The sequence below is a fragment of the Chelonoidis abingdonii genome, chromosome 10 (genome assembly GCF_003597395.2).
Source record: "Chelonoidis abingdonii isolate Lonesome George chromosome 10, CheloAbing_2.0, whole genome shotgun sequence".
NCBI classification, from domain to species: Eukaryota; Metazoa; Chordata; order Testudines; family Testudinidae; genus Chelonoidis; species Chelonoidis abingdonii.
The window spans coordinates 11270546-11295313 of NC_133778.1; the positions used below are offsets into that span (position 1 = coordinate 11270546).

The 24768-nt window shown below is 44.4% G+C and overlaps 1 protein-coding gene across 1 annotated transcript in view; it reads left to right on the forward strand.

The window, feature by feature from the left end:
- Window positions 1–24768, forward strand: part of ABCA12 (ATP binding cassette subfamily A member 12) — a 142703-nt gene that overhangs the window by 35648 nt on the left and 82287 nt on the right. Inside the window, exons 9-21 of the mRNA XM_032805314.2 lie at window positions 1143–1239; window positions 1373–3634; window positions 6167–6282; window positions 7344–7450; window positions 10752–11005; window positions 11108–11220; window positions 11779–11903; window positions 12757–12930; window positions 14260–14424; window positions 16010–16211; window positions 17818–17957; window positions 19934–20053; window positions 21747–21837. Coding sequence (XP_032661205.1) covers window positions 1143–1239; window positions 1373–3634; window positions 6167–6282; window positions 7344–7450; window positions 10752–11005; window positions 11108–11220; window positions 11779–11903; window positions 12757–12930; window positions 14260–14424; window positions 16010–16211; window positions 17818–17957; window positions 19934–20053; window positions 21747–21837 — 3966 coding nt within the window. The remainder of the gene's footprint in view (window positions 1–1142; window positions 1240–1372; window positions 3635–6166; window positions 6283–7343; window positions 7451–10751; window positions 11006–11107; window positions 11221–11778; window positions 11904–12756; window positions 12931–14259; window positions 14425–16009; window positions 16212–17817; window positions 17958–19933; window positions 20054–21746; window positions 21838–24768) is intronic.

Here is a 24768-nt window from a genome sequence, read left to right on the forward strand (position 1 = left end):
CAGGGTCCATGTTTGCTGTACTATGGCATTTGCACAGTTCAGCCAGGAAAAAAGGCGCGAAATGGTTGTCTGCTGCTTTTACAGAGAGAGGGGTGAGGCTGTACCCAGAACCACCCGCTACAATATTTTTTGCCCCATCAGTCACTGGGATCTCAACCCAGAATTCCAAGGGGCAGGGGAGACTGTGGGAACTATGGGATAGCTATGGGATAACTACCCACAGTGCAACGCTCTGGAAATCGACGCTAGCCTCGGTACATGGACGCACACCACCGAATTAATGTGCTTAGTGTGGCCACATGCACTCGACTTTATACAATCTGTTTTACAAAACCAGTTTATGTAAAATCGGAATAATCTCGTAGTGTAGACATACCCTAAGTAGAGGTGAAAACTGCAGTGCTTTGTCTCCAGTTGGACTTTACAGTGAGATAGCTATCTCAAGGTAGTTGTCTTGCTGTAAAAATACACTTATTGGCAGTGAAGTCATAGCCTTTGAAACTTGTAGGGTATACAAGCGGGTCAGGAGAGAGATAAAACATATTTTATATATACATATACAAAATAGGCTATTCTCCATGTGTTCCTTTACCTAGTCATAATCAGTTTTCTGTTGTCTTGTTCAGTATGATTCATGGATGGTAGACATTAACATTGATAAGGAGGTTGTGGGATTAGTAAAGGGTGGAATTCCATGCCTAAGGTGTGGTCTGGAAAAAAAAACATGAAGTCAACTGGTGGGAGAAACAGACAGGGGAAGAGGTTCGAGGTGGCAATGTTTGCAGAGCAGAAGATATGGAGGGGGGTTCCAAACAGAGATAAGAACAGATAATTGAGGGAATTGTGAAGGGCCTTGAAGATGAGCACAGAAAACTGAAGAAGCAGGCAACATCAAGTTGTGTTACTGGCAGCAAGATGCTGGTAGTGCTAATGGAGTACTTCTGCTAGCAGCCCAGATGTTCATGATCCCAAGGTGTTCCGCAGATGGGGAAAACTTAGATGATGAACCCAGGTTGCTTATTTAGCAGCCTAAATATAGATTTAGGTGCCTAACTTTAGACATCCAAATTTGCAAATATAGCCATAATTTTCAGTTCAGTTTCCAAACTAACATATGCATCTTCTTTATGCTTCTATTGTAGGCAAAAATAACAGCTCAACAGTGGCTGATATTTGCAATCTTTCCATTAACTGGAAAGACAACCGAAGCTTGTTATCTCAGATGGAAGAAGTTTGGAGGTAAAAAAGGACTTACAGAACCATGGACAATGACAAAAATATCATTGAAATTTGTGCTTTTTTCTCCAAACTGCTGTTATGTTTTCACTTAAACTAATTTCATATTTTCTAAAACACTTTTCTTTCTTTAAAGAAAAATCAGATTACCGGAGTTTGATGGAGAAGACTTCAGAAAAGCTATTTTCTCGAAGGATTTAGAAACCATACAAAAGTCCCTATATCTTCTAAAGGGCTTCCAACAATATTTGAATAGAAACAAATCAGAAAACTTAAATCCATTCACAGAATCTGTTGGGAATGAAACCATTCAGCTACTGTATGAAATTCTGAAGTTGGGAATGAATATTCTCTATGACTATAAATTAAGGAAACCATTAAGTAAAGAAACAATTGATGAAGTCTATAACTTCACATCTCCTCTACTTCAGAATGACTTTAATGGGACTTCTATTTTCAATACAGCAGCCCCCTGGAAAGAAATTCAAAGTGCTTTTAAGTTAGCTCCAGTGATTTGGGATCTAGCATTTTTAAATAAGACTAATTTTAGTACAGTGAAGACATGGGATATTATCAAAATGAAGATATCTCATAGGATTTCATCATTCCTTGCAGACATTAAAAACTATATCTATGCAATGCAAGAAATCCCATCTTTGTTTTCAGATTCTCTTCTTAAACCTAATATCAATGAAGTCTTTCAAAAGAAGCTCTTTACTTTCCAGAAAATCCTTGCTCATGTGATGCATGTGAATATGACGAGTCAGTACTATCTATTGAGAATCCTGTTTGAATTTATGGAAACAATCCAAAATTCCACTGATGAAGATCTGTGGAAGGAGCTGAATGCCAATTGGCGTACTGTTGAAAAACTAAGGTCTGCAAAATGGAACAACACTGATATCATTGCATATCAGCAGTTTTTAGATATATTGAACAACCATTTATACACATTGAATAATGGTTCAGATGTTCTCTTCAATAAAGAATTGGAACAACTGGTGGAATTTGCTACCCGCATGTTACGAGAGTTTGGTGGAGAAACCTCCAGAATGGCCAATATCTCAATGACCATAGAAGCCATACAGAAAACCCTGGACATATTAAAAGAGTTGCAGAAAAAAATTAATATTAGTACATTAGAAACTATTGATCTAGTCTTTAATTTTGACAATAAAAACACTGGTAGATTGTTGGAAATATTGAGGGTAGGAAGGGAAATCCTTTATGACAACATATTGGGCAAAGCATCCGACAAAGAAAAAATTGATGCTGTCTATAATTTCTCGCATCTGCTACTTCAAAAAGAGTTTAACAAGACTTTCTTACAGCACAATACTTCACTGGAAACAAAAGTGTTGGATCTCTTGCATTTAGTCTTGAGTCCCTTCCTCATGGAAAATAACAATCGTAATGAAAAGCCACAGAATTGCTCCGTGCAAGACATTCTTCACATAATTCTTCAGATGTTACTTAAAAATATCACACTAAGTGAGTCCTTATCAGGAAGCCATTGCAAATTCCTGTTTGCTTCCATGGACATTCAGACCAGAACAATGGAAAATCAAACATTTACTGAATTGTTTCAGCTTGCAGTAAGAAACCTAGAGCAGACTCCGGAATTTGCTAGCATCTTCAAGAACAATAGTGAATATTTTTCAAGGGAGCTGTCGTGTATCATCCAGTCATTACAGTTTTCTTCTAGTTTTCTTTCAAACTTAAATACTGTCTCTCACTTTAAGAATCCTTGGATAGAAAGAAAGTATCAAACCCTGACAGCCATCTCTAAGGAGCTGCCTCAGAGTAATACAACATGCCTACCACCAGCTTTTCAGAGTATGGAGGGAGTATTTAATTCTCATCCTTTAAGCAGTTTGATTGTTTTTATTTTGAATGAGATGGCCATGAATTCACAAAATTTCTCTAGCAGCTCAGTGGATTGGAAGAACTTGTTCATTCTCTTCAGTGACGTGCAGGCTGATGTCCTGCGGAACTCCAGAGTGTATGAACTGCTAGAGCTGGTGCAAAGTGCCTCCCGCCTCTCTGAAGAGAATAATTTCTCCAGATTCTGCGGAGCAGTTGACAACTTGCTAAGGACCAAATGGAACCTGACCGAAGCGGCAGGATATGTGAAACTGCTGAAAGTGATGAAGAGGGATCTGGCTGACCGTGAATTAGCTTCAGGAATAATAGAAGCTGCTCATTATGGTCTTAAGAAACTGAACTCCTCTGATCTACCAACCTTTTTGAAAAAGTCTGGCCCTACCAGAGCTGACTTTGATACTATATTGGACAATGTTGCTCATCCTGTCAGTGTTATGGCAGAAACCCTTTTCAATAAGATCCTGACTTGGAATGAAGGAGAACAAACCCTGTCTCCTAACAGTTTGGTTGCACAGTAAGTTCATTTATTTCCAATTTCATAACTAACTCTCAGTTTCTTATAGAGTCTACAATGACTTCTGGCTTCCAGTTTATTTTACTTGTCTATTAAAGGAGCAAAATTACACTGTAGTTACATGGGCTACACCTAGCCAGGGGCCTGAGATACAATAAGAAAAGGTTCTATATATACATTAGGAGCAAGAGACATAGGAACTAAAATGTAGGTCTCCTACTTAGTAGGGAAGGATAGCTAATAATCGATGACATCAAGAAGGCTGTTGTGTTTAATGGGCCTGTTTTGCTTCAGTTTTCATAAAGAGTTAAGTTGTGACCAGATACTCAACACAATTAATATTAACAAGGGGGAAGAAATGCAAGCCAAAAAGGGAACTGGTTAAATAATATTTAGATAAGTTAGGTGTATTCACGTTGGCTGAAGCTAATGAAATTACCCAAGGGTACTTAAGATACTAGCTGAAGCAGTCTCAGAATGATTAGTAATGATCTTTGAGAACTCCTGGAGGACAGATGAGGTCCCAGGGGACTGGAGAAGGATAAAGGTAGCACCTATCTTTAAAAATGGGACCACAGAGGGCCTGGGGAATTATAGACCACTCAGCCTAACTTTAATACCTGGAAAGATACTGGAACAAATTGTATTAAACTGTCCATAAACCCAAAGAGTATAATAGGGTTATAAATAACAGCCTACAGAGATTTGCAAGAACAAATCATACCAAACCAACCTAATTTTCTTCTTTGCCCCTAGTGGATAGTAAACACAATATATCTTTTTGTCACAGTTCCACATGACATTCTCATGAGAAATCTAGGGAAGCATAGTCTAGATTAAATTGCTACAAGGTGGGTGCACAATTGTCAGAAAGGCTGGACACAAAGAGAAGTTATCAGTGGTTCGCTGTCAGACTTGAGGAATGTTCTAGCAGAGTCCATCAGGGGGCTGTTCTGGGTCTAGCACTAGTCAATATTTTCATTTATGACTTGGATAATGGAACTGAAAGTATGCTTACACAATTTGTGGATGACCACAGGTTTGGAGGGATTGTTAGTGCTTTGAAGGAGAGGATTAGAATTCAATACAACCTTGACAAATTGGAGAATTTGTCTGAAAATAACAAGATGGAATTCAATAAAAACAGGTGCAAAGTACTACAGTTAAGAAGGAAAAATCTAATGCACAACAACAAAATGGGGAATAACTGGCTAGGCAGTAGTGCTGCTGGAAAGGATGTGGGGATTGCAATAGGTAAGTAATTGAATATGAGCCAGCAATGTGATACAGTTGCAAAAAAGGCTACCATCATTCTGGGTGTATTAACTGGAGTGTCGTATGCTAGAAATGTGAGGTAACTGTCCCACTCTACTGGGTACTGCTGAGGCCTCAGCTGCAGAAAAGTGTCCATTTCAGGGTGGTGGATGTGGAGAAATTGGAGAGAATCCAGTGGAAATATACAAAAATGAGAAAAGGTTTAGAAACCCTGACCTATAAGGAAAGGTTTAAAAAAAATGGGCAAGTTTAGAGTGGAAAAAAGAAGACCGAGAGAGGGACCTGGTAACAGTCTTCAAGTACGTTAAGGGCTGTTATAAAGAGGATGATGATCTATTTTTCTTCATTTCCACTGAACGTACAACAAGAAATAATCAGCTAAATCTGCAGCCGGGGAGATTTAAGTCAGATATTAAGAAAAATGTTCCAACTATAAAGATAGTTAAGCTCTGGAATAGGTTTCTAAGGGCGCTTGTAGAATCCCTGTCATTGGCAGTTTTTAAGAACAGGTTGACAAACACCTGTGGGGTTGGTCAAAGGTTATTTGACCCTCCCTCAGTGCAGAGGGCTGAACTAGATGGCCTCTTGAGGTTCCTTCGAACCCTCCATTTCTCTGATTCTGTGTCTCAGACCTACCACCCTTATTTATGGGTCCAAACCACACAGACATTGAGAACACGGAGGTGAGGAAGATTTCATAGTCACTAAACCATACAAACACAGGGAGAGATTTTCAAAAGTGCTCAGTGTTGGCCTCTCTCTCTTCCCATTGAAGTCAATGGGAGTTTTAATCATTGGCTGTGGAGGGAGGACAGCTAGACTGATGCTAAATGCTTCTGAAAAATCCCACCCTAGGAAAACTAAGCTCTTTAGCCTCTTCCCTCTAGTTAAATGACTTCCACCTGCTTCTCAGTTTTCCCCACTGTGCCTTTAAGATCAGCCACTTTCATTCAAATGAGTGACTATTTAATATACATTTTCTTTTGCTCATTGTCTCAGGGTGAATTTCCGCAGAGGACTTTTCCTATTGTTTGTGAGATAATAGCAAAAGAGATTAGTGCAATAAAAATCAGGAGCATCTTCAATGTTTAAATATCACAGACTAGATCCTCAGATGATGGAAATCAATTGACTTCCATGAAGTGGTGCTGATTTACACCATCTGAGGATCTAGCCATAATGCTGCTGACGGGTTACTCACTAATGCTCCTTGTTTCTTTTAAGCAGAAAAGGACTTATTCCAGTCTTATTTTCCAGGTTTCTGTTTTTAGAATTGGAAAACGCCATCTTACAGGTGTCAGCCGATAACATTTACAAACCTTACTTGATCTGTTTAATGAATGTGAGTGGAAGTCAAGACAATGAGTTGACAGGTAATAATTATTTCATTAACTCTGTGGGAGTTATCTGGTAATGTCTTAAGCCTATCTTTTTAAAATGCTACTTGTAATGACATGGAGAAATGGTGCTGTGTGTTTTCAGTATCCTTGAAAGTCCATTGGAGCTGTGAGAGCTCAGAACCTCTCAAAATTAGGCCCCTTTCGATTTGTCTCATGTATTTTTATTTTCTTGGTGTTTAGATGTGTCACATTGTCAGTGTAATTTGTCCACTCCAGTAACCATAAAAACACAGAACACTCTTCCCTTTGTGGTTGCATGGCTAGTAAATAGTAAGTCCTTAGTAAAACGAATCTGGTGTTTCCTCCTCTGCTGTGCACTGCTGCATCGTCTACATTCCTTTAAAGTTGCAGCCATTATTCCGAGAGTGAAGCTTCCGTTGGTATAATGGTGTTTGATATAGACAGGCTCGGTACATACTTACAGCAGCACCGGAGTTGCTTATTTGTCTCACATACGAGGTGTTGCCAACTCACTAGGTCTCGTATGCTTTCATGAGTGTTGTTTCCCTGATGGGGTGGGTTTCAGGAGCAGGGGCTTGTCATTTCTGAACACTCTTGGCATACTCGTTAAGGATTTTAGTAAAAGGGCTGATGCTGGTTACTTCCCCCAGAGCAAGAAGGAAGCAAGGACCAGACTGTGACTCTTAGTTCCTGCTCTGCTCCTGGGCAATGGTGCTATGTGAGGGCTTCTCGGGAGGTAGCTTTATGGCTGTCTCCTGACACGCCTGTCCTGGGGGAATGCTCTGGCTGCAGCAAGGGCTCCGAGAGCTCCTTTATAACACACCGGCCCTTTAATGCCATGTCATAAAGGGGCCCGAGTGGCGGTGAGGCGCTCACAGGCTGGATCATAGGGGTACAATCCAGGCCTGAGAGCATGACTGCAGAGATTCTAAGCACCATTTGAACTCAATGGGGACGGCGCGCACTCAGCACTTGCGGAAAGCAGGCCCTTGAAGAGGAAGTTCAGTTTTCCAGTGTGCAGGGTTTCTGTATGATCTTGTGTGTCATCTAAAGTAACTTATTTTCCCTTGCAGAAAACATAACACTTCTTCTGAACCACCCTCAGCTAAAAGAAGCTCCTTTCACTCAAAACGATACTTATGAGAAACATGCATCTATTCCAGAGATCCTACAGTTAAAAGTAAGTTTGCTTAAAATGCTGACTTGCAGGAACCCTGCACTGTTACATCGGTGTGCAATGGAGCGTTCAGGAAACCAGCATGTGAAAAACAGGTTTAAAACACCTCATGTGAGCTAGAACTGGACTGGATCTTACTGCTGCTGCCTGTGCTTTGGGGTTGCCGTTACCCGGGGCAGAGAGCACTCTTCCCCGCATGGTCAGTGCAAATACACATACGTGTTTGGGAGAAAAGGGAGGTGCTCAGAATCTGCCTGGACTGACTCTGAACTACAAAGGTTTTCATTACCCCTCTGGAAGTGGCAATCAGTGCTGTGTGGCTTGTGATTGTCAGTTCATTTCTTTATTGAACGGATTGAAGGTTTATCCCTATTTTTAAGGCTCAAGCCACTCGTGAAACTTTCATAAGTGCTTAGTGGAGTTAGGGGCACCATTCCCATGAGCCTTGTGCTCCTAACTCCCACAGGTGCATTGGAAAAAACATGTACGGAGAGATTTTTCAAAGTCACAAATGACAGTTCTGCACCTAAGCCCCACTGAAAATCAATGGGAGTTTGGCATCTCTAACTGCCACTGGAAAATTTTCCCTGTAACTAACAAGACATGCACTTTGACAGTCTGCTGGCATATTCCTGTCTACGATTGCTTCTTTCATTAGATTTGAAGATCTTCTGGGTAGGGACTCTCTCTAAATATGTTTAAATAGTACCTAGCAAGGCAAGTCCTTATGCTGATTACAGTCCCTCGGCACGACTGGAATAATAATAACCACCACCATAGTCATCATAATTAATAAATAAAAGTTTTCATTACTGGAGATCCTGTCCCAGGAATTAGCTAGTGCCAGAGCTGGCTTTGTAATGCCAGTGTATCATCTTTTATTGTGTTAATATGTCTTTCATGAAAATAAAAATAGTCAGTTTTTCCCCAAACCACAGCGGAAACAGGGGTTTCAGAGCCTGAGCTCCAGCCCGAGTGGGGATGTCTATGCAGCTATTTTTAGCCTTGTACTGTGTGACGAACTGGGACCGTTCTTAATGTTTGCTCTGAATACGGTGTTGGTGCCTCAGTGTCCCCTAGGCAGTTCTTAAGTATCTTGGTGGTGGGATAAGGGTGTGTGATTGCTACAGAGGAAGGGGCCAGTGCACCTAAATGCCGGGCACTCTGTCTCCTAGCAACTGATGGCCTGGGCCCCTCCTCTGCAAAGGTGCCAGCTGAAGGTGTTGGAGACAAAGGGATCAGGTGACCTCCTGGCCCGGGAAAGGAGCTGAGCAGAGAGGAGGGGCTGGAGGGGTTGGTTAGTCTGGAGCTACCTGGGGATAAGGAGTGAAGTGCAGACCTAGGGGTCTGGCTCACTGCCCCCCAGAATGGACCCGGCCGAGGGGTCTGGTTCGCTGTATCTACAAGCTCTGTTTTAGACCCTGTTCCTGTCATCGAATAAACCTCTGTTTTACTGGCTGGTTGAGAGTCACGTCTGACTGCGAGGTGGGGGTGCAGAACCCTGTGGCTTCCCCAGGACCCCGCCTGGGTGGGCTCGCTGTGGGAAGCCCACGGAGGGGCAGAGGATGCTGAATGCTCCAAGGAGAGACCCAGGAGGTGAAGACGTGTGAGCTTCTTGCCCTGAACAAGTCTGCTCCAAGGGAGAAGAGGCTCCCCAAAGTCCTGACTGGCTTTGTGGGGAGCAGTTCCAGAGCATCGCCCGGGGACTCCGTGACATACTGCTAGTCACGTGAGCCCGAGGCCATTGACCCAGGCTCTAAAACCTGCTGCCACTGGGTGGTGGGGGGTTGGGTTTTTTTGCAGAGTAGATTGACCCAGAACTTGCAGACCCAGAGGAGAGAGGGCTAGAGTAGCTGTCTACCACCGTGCCTACAACAGCGGAATCCTCCGTGGCTGCAACCAGGGCCCCTTGATGCCACTCTAGCTCTTTAAAACAGCACCAAGGAACCAGAGCAGGTACCACAGGTACCTGCAGTTCGTGTCCTATATTTACATTTAAGCACCTAAATAATATTGAAGAGTCACAGAGGGCAATTGTTTACAATGCTTCACTTTTATTAAAAATAGATGAGAGAGGTCAAACAGCACTGTGCAAAATCACAAAAGTGGTGTAATGGACGTCGTGATGTAATGTTGTTGTTAATTGCTTGAATTACAGCAGCCCCAGTGAGCTGGGCACTGTACAAAAACATACTAAAAGATAACCCCTCCCCCAAGGACTTTACAATCGAAATAGACAAGGCAGACAAAGGGTGGGAGGGGAAGCAGAGCATGAAGAAAAGCAGGGCCAGCTCCAGGCACCAGCCGAGCAAGCTCATGCTTGGGGTGGCAGATTCTAGGGGGCAGCACTGTGGCCAATATTAGGGAGGCATGGCCGTTTTTTTTTGTTTGTTTTTTGTTCGCCAATCCGGCTGCCCTGTAGGGGGCGGCAGCGTGGAAGAGGGGAGCACCCTGCTAGGAGCTGGCTGCGGTCTCCATCTGCCCCAGCCGGTGCCAGGTCTGCAGAAAGCCCGGCAAGGCAGCTCGTGTCCTTCCCTCCCTGCCGGCCTGAGCAGCACGGAGCCCTCCTGGCAGGTGGCATGGCAAGTACCCTGCTGAAGCCCTGGCCGCCCCCCTTTTCTCTTTCCCCCCGCTCCCTGCCCCTCCCCCCGCTAGCCGGGGCACGTCTGCAGCACAGGGAGTCCCCCTGCACCCCAGCTCTGGCCGCCCCGCAGGTTTTGTTTTTTCCTGCTTTGCCGCTCTGGCCACGCCGCAGGTTTTTTTATTATTTTTTTTGCTTTGCAGTTCTGGCCGCCCCAATTTTTTTTTCTTTTTTGCTTGGGGCGGCAAAAAAGCCAGAGCCGTCCCTGAAGAGAACTTGCTCAAGGTCATATAACACAGCAGCAGAGTGAGGAGCTGAGAATTCCAGGCCAGGTCCCTGGTCCTTTCTGCCTCTCCAGGGCTGGGAACAGTCACTGTGAATTTTAAATATCACAGGGGTAGCCATGTTAGTCTGGATCTGTAAAAGCAAAAGAGTCCTGTGGAACCTTGTAGACTAACAGACATACCTGAGCATGAGCTTTCGTGGGGCATCCGATCAAGTGGGTATTCACCCACGAAAACTCATGCTCCAATATGTCTGTTAGTCTGTAAGGTGCCACAGAACTCTGTTAATTTTAGTTCATTTTAAGACCTTTTGAACTAAAGGGCTTGAAAGCTGAATCCTGAATAAAAGCAAAGCAACATTGGTATCCTTTAGCCTAAAGCCAGCTTTTGATAATCCTTTTCTTTAACTTGTGCGTCTCTCTCTTTTTTTTATTTAAAGACATCTCGCTTCCGAAGCAGGATAAAACTTCTTTGTGACTATGAGAGCTTTAAATCACTGCAGCGTATCTGTCAGCTCCCTACTGTTAACTCTGAAGCACTGTGTGAACAAAGTCAATTTCATGAGCAGCTCCTTCACAGCGCTGAGCTAAGCAATCACCTTGTGACAGATGTAGTTAATCACAACAGGGTCCTGCACGAACTTCGGGAGGTACTAATTGGGGATCCCGCCAAAATCCAGTCACAAATTAATTGGTAAGGACTTGTCTAAGCTCTTCTACACCCGTGTTTCTTCCGGAAATTATTAATGTGGACTCTTTATTTTCTTTTAATATTGTCCATTTTTTTAAATTTAAGGATTCAAGAAAATGTGCCGCAAATTGGTTATTTTCAAGATATCCCTCGGTATATGGCTATAATGAGTTCCATGATGAATACCACTGAGAATGCAACAGTTTCTAAAAAGCAAGGTAGTTTTACCTGTTTACTTTAAAACCTTGGTTTATAAGAATGGTCACTAATTTACTTGTTGCTGTTGGCCTTTCCAAGGCAAATTTCACTGATTGTCTTATGTACGCTACATGATGACTAAAGTAAGCATGTGCTATGTACATTAGCTTCTTTTCTAGGACAGATCGTAGGCCTACTGAAGTCAGTTACAAAACTCCTATTGAATCAGAGTTGCTGGCTCAAGCCGTCAGAGGTCGGAAACTTATATACAGGCAAACTGTGCTCGGTGCAGGACCCAAAAGGCCTGGCTTCAACAATCCTCAGGTCTGCCAGAGGCCTCCAACAGTCTCTAGGTCTGCCAGAGGCTTATAGATTGACAGATGGTCCATCCAAATTCAGACGTGTTTGAGCATGGCACATGGTAGTGCTCCTCTCAACCAACATGCGCAACATCTTCAGTCTGGGCAAAAATGTTTCCATTCCGCTGTCTTACCATAAGTGCTCTGTGCATAGATATATAATAGTTCTGTAAGTGTGGAGAAAACTATTATATCATTTTTTGTTTTTTTATTTTAAAGAAATGTTAATGGCTGTGTTTAAAAATGTCAACCAGCTCAAAGAGGAGCTCAGAAATGAAGCAGGAATGTCCACAGCAAGTATCAAAGCCCTGATGGAAATGCCTCTCCCAGAAAACATAACACAGGTAAGTTTACCGTAATTCTAGCTGAAGGTCCTTTTAAATTTGGAACTCAGATAATTAAATCCAGGGGCTATTAGTGAAAGCAGCTCAGCAGATCTCTGCTCCTGTGGGGATGCAGAGGGAGATACATGATGTTTAAGGGACACAAATTCTATAGTGCTTTATAGATCAAAATAGACACCCTGAATTGCAACTGAAAGAACTTTGTAAGCCAGAGCAGCCTCTGGAGACCAAGAGCAGCATGTTCTTTGACCGACACCCCTAGCGGGTGGGTAGCCACATGTTGGGTGATGGCTGAAATATTTAACTAGTGCATTGTGCATTGCAGTAATCCAGTCCAGTGGTCACAAATGCATGGGTATTTTTGGTGAGGTCCACACTGCAGAGAAACAGCTGCAATGCAGATGGAAAAGGGCATTTCTGGCTACTGATGCCACCAATAATTACAAGAGCTACCCTGGGATCCAAAATATCCTTGCAGACAGTGAATCTCAGCCAAGGATGGACACGTTGTCCTCAATGGTTCAGCTCCAAAGACTTCTTCCCCCAGCCTCAGAGCCTCACCATAATCTTGTCTGGATTCAGTCTCAAACAGCTCATTTTTACCTACTCCCCCAGCTCTGTCAGTCACCGGGAAAGTTAAACTGCTGGATCATTTCAGCCTATGCAAAGTGTGCTAAAGCACTACCATTCTGCTTTTGTTCTCCATGCAGGAATAACAGGGAGGAGAAAGTATGTTTCTTAGTCTACAGCATTGGAAGATGATGTTGGGGAAGCATTTAGAAGTGGTAGTCTAACCCACGCATGTTGGAGTAACCTAATAATGTACAAATCTCCGCTTTTTTTGAAAATACAGCTCATTTATCAGATTCTCCAGCTGGAGTCGTGTGATGTCCATTCCATCGACCCAAAGCTAGACGCAGTAGTAAAGGAGTTCTGCCACCTGTCACTCCCAGAAAGGACCCGCCAATCTTACATCCTGGGGGTCATATTCTTACGTCACTTAGACATTTACAACTTTCTGTACAAGGTTTGTGTTGGATTTTTAGAACACTTTTGTGGCTTTTTCTTAGCTACTGTGGCTAAGATCCTCATCTGGGTTACCAGTACTGGTATGGAGCTAGAATGCTTCCCACCAGCTGAGGATCTGGCCTTGTGCATGAAATAACGAATAATGTTATATTGCATACCCATGCTGACATATACGTTAAGACAATTGTCCGTTATAGAGCCAGCTGGTGTAAACTGGCATGCCTCAGTTATAACCATTGGGGCTACACTGATTTACAGCAACTTAGGATGTGGTTCACAAACTACTCTGGCCTGGTACACCAGCCAATCATCCTAGCCTGGGTCAGGATGTGAACCCAGGTTCCAGTGGATATAAGACACTGGGCTAGGGCTCACTGTACCAATTAGCTATCCCACCAAATCCCAAACTGTAAAAGGTGCTGTGATATTTATTTGCCCAATCCATAACAGTGTTGCAATTGCTCTTATGATTAATCAAATATTCAATATGTGTCATTATGGTTGGTGAAAACCACATGCTAAAATAGGTATGGTTTATCAACAAGTATGTTTTCAATATAACTTTAACAATGCTGAAATAATTGTCCTGCCGAACAATGCAATCAAATGAGAATGCCAATGAACTTGGCTCTGTAGTGATGGACATAAGCACCATCATACTGAGTCAGACCAGTGGTCTATCTAGTCCAGTTCCTGTCTCCGACTGTGGCCAGTACGTGAGCTTCAGAGGGGAGAATACAAAACAGGGCAATTTTGGAGAGATCCCCCTCTTCTTACTCTCCCAGCTTCTGGCAGTCAGGGTTGCCCTGAGCATGGGGTTGGATCCCTGTCCATCTTGACTAATAACCACTGATGGATCTATGCTCCATGAATGCATCTAGTTCCTTTTTGAACCTGTTATACTTTTGGCCATCACAACACCCATGGCAACGAGTTCCACAGGTTAATTGTGCACTGTATGAGAAAGAACTTCCTTTTGTTTGTATTAAATCTGATGCCTAGTCATTTCATTGGGTGGCCCCTGGTTTTTGCATCAATGGCGCTGAAAGACTTGTACTGTATTCCAGCCATCCTCCAAACAAACTTTCCCACATTTTAACTGTTTAGAGCCAGGTTCTTTAGAGCTATACCTAAAGTTCCAGGGTGGAATTTTCAATAAGTGGGTAAGTGACTTGGGAGTACAAGTACCATTGATTTCCTGTGGGATTTGTGCTCCTAAGTCACTTAACCACTTTTGCAAATCCCACCGCTGACTCCAAAGAATTAGTACCAGATACGTGTGTCTGTAGATGCTGACAGTTATTTTCTTCCTTCCTCTCTCTTCTAGATGTTTTTCCCCAAAGAACTGCAGAAATCAATGGACAAGATGTTAGGCCTCCTCAAAGAGATGGAACATTTCAGGAACCAGGTGGCGTCTGGCATGCGTCCACTGCTAGAAGCAATTAATTCATTTAAAAAGCTACGGCAGTCTAGAAATGTGCCCCTCTCCAAGGTGTGTATTAGTATGGGAAAGGTCCTGAGCTAAAATGCCTTTGGAGTAGTTACACAGTGTTGTCCGTAGAATCTCTAAGTGCATCAAGGGAAGTAGCCAGTGGTCAGCAAGTCTCTGTTGGGATACTGAGAAAGTTCTTGTTTGGAATGATGTAGGTAGCAGAGGGACAGTCACAAGGTTGGTTGGGGCAAGGAGAGGAATGAAAACACAGAAGACTTACAGCTATGTTGAAGTGGGGTAACTAGGAAGGAGATTAAAGGAGACCTACAGGCACATTGAAAAGACCCAGCAAGAGGATAATAAAAACAGCATGAAAGCAGGGGCACTGGAATAATTCATATGAGGTAGGGGTGCTGAGAGCCCTTAACCCAAACTGTAAAGCCTGTATATGATAGAAACCACTTCAAGCCAGGGGGTGTGGTAGCACCCCTAGTTCCAGGACCTATGCATGGGAGTGACACAGCAAGGGCCTGATCTGGGCCCGTTCCCCAAGACCCACACTGCTTCCTCCATTCCACCCCAGATCTCCGCTGCTCACTGCGTCCCTCTTCCACAGGGTGGGTGGCAGCTCGGCCCTATGTGTCTAGGGTGGGCGACTAGGAGCTCCTCTGGCTGCAGCAGGCCTTCAGGTCTTCTTCTTTTATTGGGGAGGAGCACTCCGGCTTGTGGGTGGGCAGGGCCTTGGGCAGAAGAGGCAGGGCAGGTGGGCTAGCCTCCCCAAAGTGGGGGCTCGCCGGCTGCCCATGAGCCTGATCCAAAGCCAACAAAAGTCTCCCATCAACTTCAGTGAGCTTTGGCTAGGGCCAGCTCTAGCAATTTTGCCGCCCCAAGCACGGTGGCACACCGTGGGGGGCGCTCTGCCGCTTGCCAGTCCCGCGGCTCTGGTGGAGCTCCCGCAGGCGTGCCTGCGAATGCTCCACCGGAGCTGCGGGACCAGCAGACCCTCTGCAGGCACGCCTGCGGGAGCTCCACTGGAACTGCCTGCCGCCCTCCCGGCAACTGGCAGAGCACCCCCCGTGGTGTGCCGCCCCAAGCCCGCATTTGTCGCACTGGGGCCTGGAGCCGGCCCTGGCTTTGGCTCAGGCAATCATCACACTTACCATGGTGATTACGCTTAGCAGCCAACTGGCTGGTCATGGTGCCTTACGCTATCCCTAGGACTTGGTACCTTCCTTCTGCAGCTCATCTCTTGTCCTGTCATTATGATTCTTTCGCTTTATGGGAGTAAATCTTGCTCTACATACTCACCTTGAAATCAATGAAAGTTGAGGATGCTCTGCACCTTACAGGAGACATCCAGCATGTCTCATGATTGGATTCTCAACACCTTTATATAAATTTGCCAACTGCTCACACACATCAGCACAAATTATCCTTTGATACTGATGCTTTTCATTCATATTTATAAATAAGCGTGCAAAGGACCAAGCCAGATATTTTCAGGTTTTCCAAGGAAAGTCCCTTGTTTTGTACACAGATAAACTCTTCTCCAAAAGCCTTCATAAATGCGGTTTACTTCTCCCACTGAAATAAGGCGCTTTAAAAAGACAGGTGTTTTTGTTTGCTTTTGGTTTTTGTCCCATAGGCATTGTTGAAAACAACCAACATAACAGTAACTCATGGATCATTTAAGTCCATTTCAAAAGCGCTCTGCAATGAGGAAATCACACCCTTGTTTTTTGAATCTTTGCTGCCTGATTTTGGAGCTCCAAAAAGACCTAGTTCTTCTACCCAGGATGAAAATGTACAGAAAATCATGAGGAAATATGGCATTCCCCAGGATTCCAGTGAGTTTGCTGCAAAAGACGCACCACAAGAGAAAACACGTTCTCAGAGAATTCAGTTAGACTTAAATAGAAGGTTGAAAAATTGCATGGGCTAGAATCTCTTCTCTTTTGCACTAATTATAAACTGGTATAACTCAGTTTACTTCAATGGAGCTTCCCTGATTCATAATGAGAATCTTCCCCCTTCCCCCAAGCTGGTTGAAATTTTTCAGACAAAACTTTCCATTTGAACAATTGCTTTTATTTTCAATGAAAATGTTGTGAAAAACTGTGTTGACATTTTTAAAACTGTTTATTACTTTTTCCCTCGCATCTTCCTGATGCCATTATCTAAATGGGGTGACAATTTTTTGGTTATTGAAAAATCTGGGTTTTGGTCAAGCAAATGTTCTTTCCATGGGTTTATTTCTAACCTTGAGAAGCAATCGAAAAAAAATCTTGACATTTTTTGCAATTTAAAAAAAAAGTTTTGAAGTTCTAGCCCCTGCAGGTTTAGCAGCACACAAACGCATCAGATCAAACGCTCAGCTGGTTTAAACTGGCTAAGCTGCATTGAAATCAATGGCGCTATGCCGACTTCCACCAGCTTGTTATTGTATCAGTTCTTTGTGGAGCACTGATTGATTGATGATGGAACTATAATGTTTCATGATGTAGCAGTTTGTGTGGAAGGTGATGTGTTTTTTTGTGCAAGATGCTGTGTTCTATGACAGCTTGGGTCAGGGTGTCCCTGCCGCTTCCACAAGTGGAGATGACTCGGAGCTAGCAGATCCTGGTGGAGAAGTGGGGAATGCAGCCTTCACGGCATTGTCCCTCTCTTCCCCCAAACCTGCAGTAATCCATCTGTGGGAATCAGGCTCCAAAGGCCAGGTGAGAGTCGATGTGGCTGGGAGACACAGCTGCCTTCCACAGCTCTATGGGAACTCATGAAGTCCCTTTTCTCGACATAGGTCTTTTTCCCCTAGACATCTGTCTCTTCCATTTTATGTAACAAAAAAGAGCTGTGCATTTGTTTTGAACACTGGGGACAGAAAAATTTTGGAGCTGACCCAAGCGTTTCTGATTAGATCCAGCACTCAAGCTGTTCTAGGCCAAACCCTCAGCTGGTGCAAATCTGCATAGCTCTGTTCAGTGGAGCTCTGCTGATGTACACCCGCTAAGGATCTGGCTTACTAAGCTTATGGGTGACTTATTTTCGTAAAGCTTAAAAAGGAAAACTCAGGCTTCTGAGAGGAGTAGGGCAGCGGCTTAATGCTTTCTCATCTCCCAATTCCCACGGTGGTCTGGTTTTAGGACTTGACAGGTCAGTGCCTTTATCCTGATGTGTCGTTTTTTCCAGCTGCACTGACATTATTAGCTCCTCCTAGTTCACAAAACTCCATTTAACCTTAAAGCAGAAAAAGCTCTGTTAGAACAATGAGAATCTTGCTGTCTTGATTTCAGCAACAGGAGAGCTTGGGGTGGATTAGTTCTGTCAAGAGATATTACACCAGTCAGCGCAGAGAGAGTTATGCAGACATTAATTGGACACAACAACAAAAATACTCGTGGGAACTATCGTGCATCTACTTTATTTGTGCTATTTGTTGTTTTGTTTGCCTTGCAGCGCCATTCTGCTTATCATTTTATCTGGATTTGGTTAGTACCTCTACTGGAGCTTTAATATGGTCTTTCCTTAAGCCTTTGCTGTTTGGGAAGATTCTGTATACACCAGACACCCCAGAAACTCGAGCAATCATGGAAAAGGTATGATGTTGTAAATACTAAGAGGAGCTCTGGTCAAGCAAATCCCAGTGACAGGACTTCTTGCTGGGTCTCCAGTGCAGGCTGTTTTTTTGGAGAAGCAGCAGAATTCTGCTTTCTGCCTGCAGTGGAAGTGTTAGACTTGGTTGATAACCCCCTGGGGGAAAACTGAATCTTGAAGCATTACTACAGAACATAGCTGATGTGGTCTCAAACTGGGAGTAATCTAAGGCTTCTAAGACACTCTGAGATGAAAGAAGAATGTAGATCAGTCATCAGCAAAGAATTGTTTAATGCATTTAAATTCAAAATGGGAGTGAGGTACCGACTGTGGGGTGTTGGATGGGACCAACTGAAATTATGGAAGGTGGATCCTAATTTTGCAAGTATTCAGAGCTGGAGGTTTGCTTTGGACCCATCGCTGATTGGGTCATCCTTAGAAATACTGAGGTTAGATAAGCTTGCAAATCCTTCAGAACTTCCAGTGCATGGTAGCTTTGTATTTCTGTTTGTGGGAAGGTACTGCAGAGAGAATCCCGATCTCCAAGAAACAAAACTACAAATGAAAGTGAAAGGCAGCAAATTTAAACTGAGGAAAGAGAAGCATGGCTTCATGCAATGCACAGCCTCTGGGGCTTTTTGAGACAAGCTGTCACTGAGGCCAAGAGCTTAGCAAGATTACAAAAGGGACTGGACATTTAGACAGATAACAAGAATATCCAGAATCATATTAGAAAGAATGTAATAAAAAACAACGATGAAACTCTGTGTCCATTGAAATCAATGACATAACTTCCATCAACTTCAATGGGGCCAGGCTTTAACCCCAAGAGTTTTGGAAGTGATGTAGACACTCACTCTTCAAGGCGTAAACCAACCTCTAGTGAATGGGGGTTGGAAAAATATTTCTCTGTGCTCAGGTTATCCCATAACTATCTACTTCATGGGGTTTCTTGCCCCTTAATCTGAAGCAGTTGGTGCTGGCCACAGAGACAGAATGTGGGACTGGCGGACCCCAGGTCTCATATAGTCTGGCAATTCCTATGGTCTACGGGTCCATTGAAAAAGAAGATTGTTAAAGAGGCAGTGACAATTGAAATCTACTACTTTGTGAATGTGGCAGGCAAGTAGTTTCATTTGCATGAAACATCCAAGCAGCACTGGAAATGTACGGGGCATTACAGAGTTTGGAAGGATTTCTCTGCAAAAGGCCTTAGACCCATATCACTCCTGGCATAAGCAAAGGATTATCTTCCATTAATGTCAGTGGCAATTGCTCTCCCCTCATCAGAACTGACTTAGGTCCTTCATCACAGCGAGCGCTGTATAACCCAACAAGAAAACAGAGAGTTTTGTGACTGCACTACATTACTGCTCTGTGCTAACTAGGTAGGGAGCTGAGGTCAATAGCCTTTAGTAGCTTCTGAAGGAGTTTTTGGGGAGGAAAATGGTTGATTCTTGATTAACAGAACTGGACTTTTATTCTTGGTCATAGAGCAAGTCTACACTTAAAACGCTTTAAGCTTCTCCCGCCAACAAAGCACTGTCTATGCAGGGGGCTAGGTTGGTATAAACGACGTCGTTCAGGAGTGGGGACTTTTCAGACCTCTGAGTGACGTAGTTATACTGATATAGGTCTGAAGTTTAGACCAGACCTTAGCCATAATACTTAAGGCCCCAATCCAGCAAAGCATTTAAGCAGGTGCTGAAGTCCAGCCCTGTTTAGGAAAACAGTGAAACATAGGCTAAACGTTAAGCACTTACATGTGACGGAGGCATGTGTTGCAGTTAAAGACATGTTAAAGTTAAGTATGTGCTTAAGCAGTCAGCAGAATAGGGATGGACTGCTGAATAGGGGGCCTAAAGAAGGAAAAACTTGTTCAATGTCATGGTCAAGCATCATGGAAATATCAATTTAGCTTTTTGTAAACAGGTCAAATGGATTTATTTTATGTGTTTGTTTTTATTTGTTTTTTAAGTCTAATGCAACCCTGAAGCAAATGGCTGATCTAATGCAAAAGTCCCAGGAATGGCTGGACAAGTCACCATTGATCATGAATTCACTGACTACGTTAAACCAAACAATTCCAGTTGTCAAGGTATTATCTCACAGCTAACAGGGTCCCTTTGTCACTCAAGTAAACAAAAAACAGGGGCAGAACCTAGCTGATATAAATTGTTATAGCTCCATTACCGTCCACCAACAATACAAAGCACAAGAGATTTTAAAGGGGCACCTTTTCAGAGCTAACCCTTCCTTCTGAAATACTTACAATACGTCCTCTAAAACTTCCAAGTATCAGAGGGGTAGCCGTGTTAGTCTGGATCTGTAAAAGCAGCAAAGAGTCCTGTGGCATCTTATAGACTAACAGACGTATCGGAGCATGAGCTTTCGGGGGTGAATACCCACTTCATCGGATGCATGCATGCATCCGACAAAGTGAGTATTCACCCACGAAAGCTCATGCTCCGATACGTCTGTTAGTCTATAAGGTGCCACAGGACTCTTTGCTGCTAAAACTTCCAACACACTGAGGAGAGATGGTTGGCTGTACAAAGGGGAGAATCTCTTAGGTTTGTAAATGCAATTGCCTTCTGCTTGACATAGCAATCAAAGCTGGGTGACTCATTACAAGGCCCGTGCCAGCCTGAGATACCAAAGAAGTGGTTCTTCTCAGGAAGCAGAAAAGGGGGATAATACCTAGTTCTCCTCATTAGAAAAGTGCCTGAGAGCCTAGAGGATGAACAGATGCCATCCTTCCTTTGTAGCTCAACGAGGAAAAATATTTAAATATCAAGGTAAAACTTCAGACTCTCTTCATGAGGGAAAAGTCACTGCTCAGACTTGGAAAGCTGTAACATGCCTCCTCTTTCTACTCACTCTTCACGCTCAAGTTCCTTTGAGGCCTTAGCAGCAATGATTGGCTTCTTTTTCGTTAAGAAACAGAACACAGCCTGCTATAGAAATGATACCTTGGGAACACAGAGTAATTATTAACAGGTCCCAGTGGGAGAAATTCATCACAGTGTAAAGGGCATAGCTAGACTCCTGGAAAATCCAGGATGGTGCGTGTGAGAGTCAGAGGTGAAACGTTCTCCACTGAGCGGACTCATTTGTGAAATGAGCTCTTAGAGATTCAGCTAAACTAAAACCTGAAGGCCTGAGGCTCATTTACACTCAGGCCCCTGTGTGCTGTGCTCTGTGTAAGGTTCCCTTACAGGGTGTGTCTACACAGCATTTTGGAGCCCATGAGTACGAGCCTCCCAGGAGGGTCGAAAGACTCAGGCTAGCACAGCTCATGCTAATGTTCTAAAAACAGCTGTATAGATGGGGCTGGACCTTGGGTTCTGAAGCCTAAGGAGAGGAGTGGGTTGGAGATTTCAAGCCACAACATCAAAGCATTGGCTGTGCAGCTATTTTTAGAGTGCTGGGGCAAACCTCACCAACCCCAGCCTGCTGATCTGGGCTGGAAAGCTTGCTCCTGCAGGCTCCAAAACCGTAGATACACCACAAGTGGGTAGAAATTACATTTGCACCTACTTTAACATCTCCGTGTCACTAAGGATTCAGGCCTAAGTACTGTCCAGAACCAATCCGATGCCCGGTGACATCAGTGTGAGTGTTTTCCATTGAATCAGGCCCTTAGAGGGCTGTAAGACACCGACATTGGCTAAAGTTTTCTCACCTTAACTGAAACCAAGTGAAGAGAGGAGGCTCAAGGAGGGTGTAAGGAACATGGAGGGACTCCAAAGGGGATGAATGTCACTCTCGCTCTCTCTCTCATTTGATAGAATACCCTGCAGAATCCATTCGTGCAAGTTTTTATCAGACTCATGGTGAAGCTGGATGCTATCGAACTGCTGAGCCAAATAAACGAACTGGGTAAGTCGCTATTCATACACCTCCTATTTCTATAACAGCGCTTGGACCATCACAACTGCTGCACTGCCTTAGCCCATTGGTGTAACGATTCCTGCTGGCCAGTAGCTGATGCTTTAGTGCCAATCAAACTCATCCATAGTGTATATTTGCAATGCTTCATGCTTTGTGTGGCTGGAAAGATTCCTCCTTCACCCTCTTGAAATATCAGCATATATCCTGAGCAATGTGGTTTGAGTGCCCACATTATGGATGGATAACACAGAAGGGGAGAGAAAGGGAGCATTATGATCCTTGTTTTACAGATGGGAAACTGAGGCATAGGGAGATTAAGTGATCCACCATACACAGGAATTCTGTGGCAGATTTTGCCTTGACGTGCAGGCTCCTCAGTCCCAATCTTGTACCTTAGCCCAGTGCTACTCATCCTCTCCATAAATATGTCTTATGTGGCATAGAATCATAGAATGTCAGGGTTGGAAGGGACCTCAGGACGTCATCTAGTCCAACCCCCTGCTCAAAGCAGGACCAATCCCCAAATAAATCATCCCAGCCAGGGCTTTGTCAAGCCTCACCTTAAAAACCTCTAAGGAAGAAGATTCCACCACCTCCCTAGGTAACCCATTACGGTGCTTCACCAGCTCCTAGTGAAAAAGTTTTTCCTAATATCGAACCTAAAGCTCCCCCACTGCAACTTGAGACCATTACTCCTTGTTCTGTCATCGGGTACCACTGAGAACAGTCTATGACCTGGGCTACGTAGAGGATCAGACTAGATGATGATAATGGTCATGTTCCAGTACCAGATAAGGCCTGGCTCCAGAGCTTGCATATACACATCTGATGTGTTCATCATAAGATCCCTTAATGCTCTGCTAGGTCTGGCTGAGGTTCCTTTAAACCAATGGTCACTAACTCGTCGATCGCAATTGACCGGTCAGTCCTGAAGCCTCAGCCATTCGATTGCAATCTCCAGGCCGCTAAATGTCCAGCGCTGCAGGGGCTCAGGCAGGCTACCTGCCTGCCACGGGCCCATACTGCTTCTGCAAGTGTGGCTGCTGACTTGTCTCTGTGGCCCCTGGGGGAAAGGTTGGGGTGAGGCTGTGTACTGCCCGGAAACTGACCAATGGGAGCTGCGGGGGTGGAGCTTGCAAGAGCGGGCAGCGCATGGAGACTCACTGCCGCCCTCCCTCCAGGGGCCACGTGCAGAGATGTGCCAGCAGCCAGTCGCTTCTGGGAGTGGCGTGGAGCCACAGCAGGCAGGCAGCCTACCTGAGCCCTGCTGCGCTGACCAGGAGCCAACTGTGCTAAGCACCTCCTGGCTGGAGCCTACACCTCGCATCGCCTTCTGGACCCTCACCCCCAACCCAGAGCTCCCTCCAGGACCTCGCACCCCCTCCCACACCCCAATCCCCTGCCCCAGCCCAGAGCCTCCTCCTGCACACAAACTGCCTCCCAGAGCCTGCACCCCTCACCTTCTCCTGCACCCCAACACGCTGCACCAGCCTGGAGCCCCCTCTGCACCAAACTCCCCCCCGGGGCCCACACCCCTCACCCCCTCCTGCCACCCAATCCCCTGCATCAGTCTCAGCCAATGCACACCCCACAGTTGAGAATGTTACACTGATTTGTGACAATCCCTGAAGGATTTTGGATCTATAAACCACAAACAACACTAATATAAAGTAAAACTCATGAACTGTCCAGTGGATTCTGTGAGATTAGGTGCAGTGTGACCATATGACCCCCTGCACCCAAATTCCCTCCCAGAGCTTGCACCCCAACCCCCTGTCCCAGGCTCAGCCTGCAGCCCCCTCCCACACTCTGAACCCCTCCGCCCCAGCCCAGAGCCTGCACCTCCTCCTGCACCAGCCTGGTCAAAGTGAGTGAGGATGGGGGAGAGTGAGCGACAGAGGAAGCGAGGGAATTGAGTGAGCGAGGCGGGAAAGGGCAAGGCCTTAGGGAAAGGGCAGGGCCTCGGGGAAGGAGCAGGGTAGATCCTAGGTTGATCTTAAGTTCAAAATGTGATCTTGTACGTAAAAAGGTTGGAGACCACTGCTTTAAATGAACACCATACCACCTAATGGCTGAACAGTGTAATACGGTTTAACATTCTGTTATAATAATAGTCCCTTCTGGCCTCAAAATCTATGAAAAATAGTCTTAAAAATCAAAGGACCTAGTTTAAATGACTCGGATCCTGAATGTTAGTCAAATAGACGTTGCAAGAGAATCTCTGCAGTAAATTGTATTAATCCCCTCTGCCCACCAGAGGACACTGTTCAGACATAATTATCCATCCAGATAGGGAATTGGAAGTCTGATGGGAAGTGGTTTTAATAGTTCACTCACATCAGAACTGGAGTTTTGCTTTAAAGTTTTCATGTCTCTCAACCTCCACCCCCGCCCCTCTACCCGCCTCCCTACTCCTTCAGTAGAGTAAAGTAGCAGACACTTTAAGAACATAAGAACGACCATACTGGGTCAGTCCAAAGGTCCATCTAGCCCAGCATCCTGTCTTCTGACAGTGGCCAATGACAAGTGTTCCAGAGGGAATGAACAGAACAGGTGATTCTCAAGTGATCCATCCCTTGTCACCCATTCTCAGCTTCTGACAAACAGAGGCTAGGGACACCATCTCTGCCCATCCTGGCTAATACCATTGATGGATCTATCCTCCGTGAACTTATCTAGCTCTTTTTTGAACCCTGTTATAGTCTTGGCCTTCACAACATCCTCTGGCAAGGAGTTCCATGGGTTGACTGTGCGTTGTGTGAAAAAATTCTTTATTTGTTAGTTTTAAACCTGCTGCTTATTAATTTTATTTGGCGACCGCTAGTTCTTGTGTTATGAGGACGAATAAATTACACTTCCTTATTTACTTTCTCCGCACAGGTCATGATTTGATAGATCTCTATCATACCCTCCCTCCCC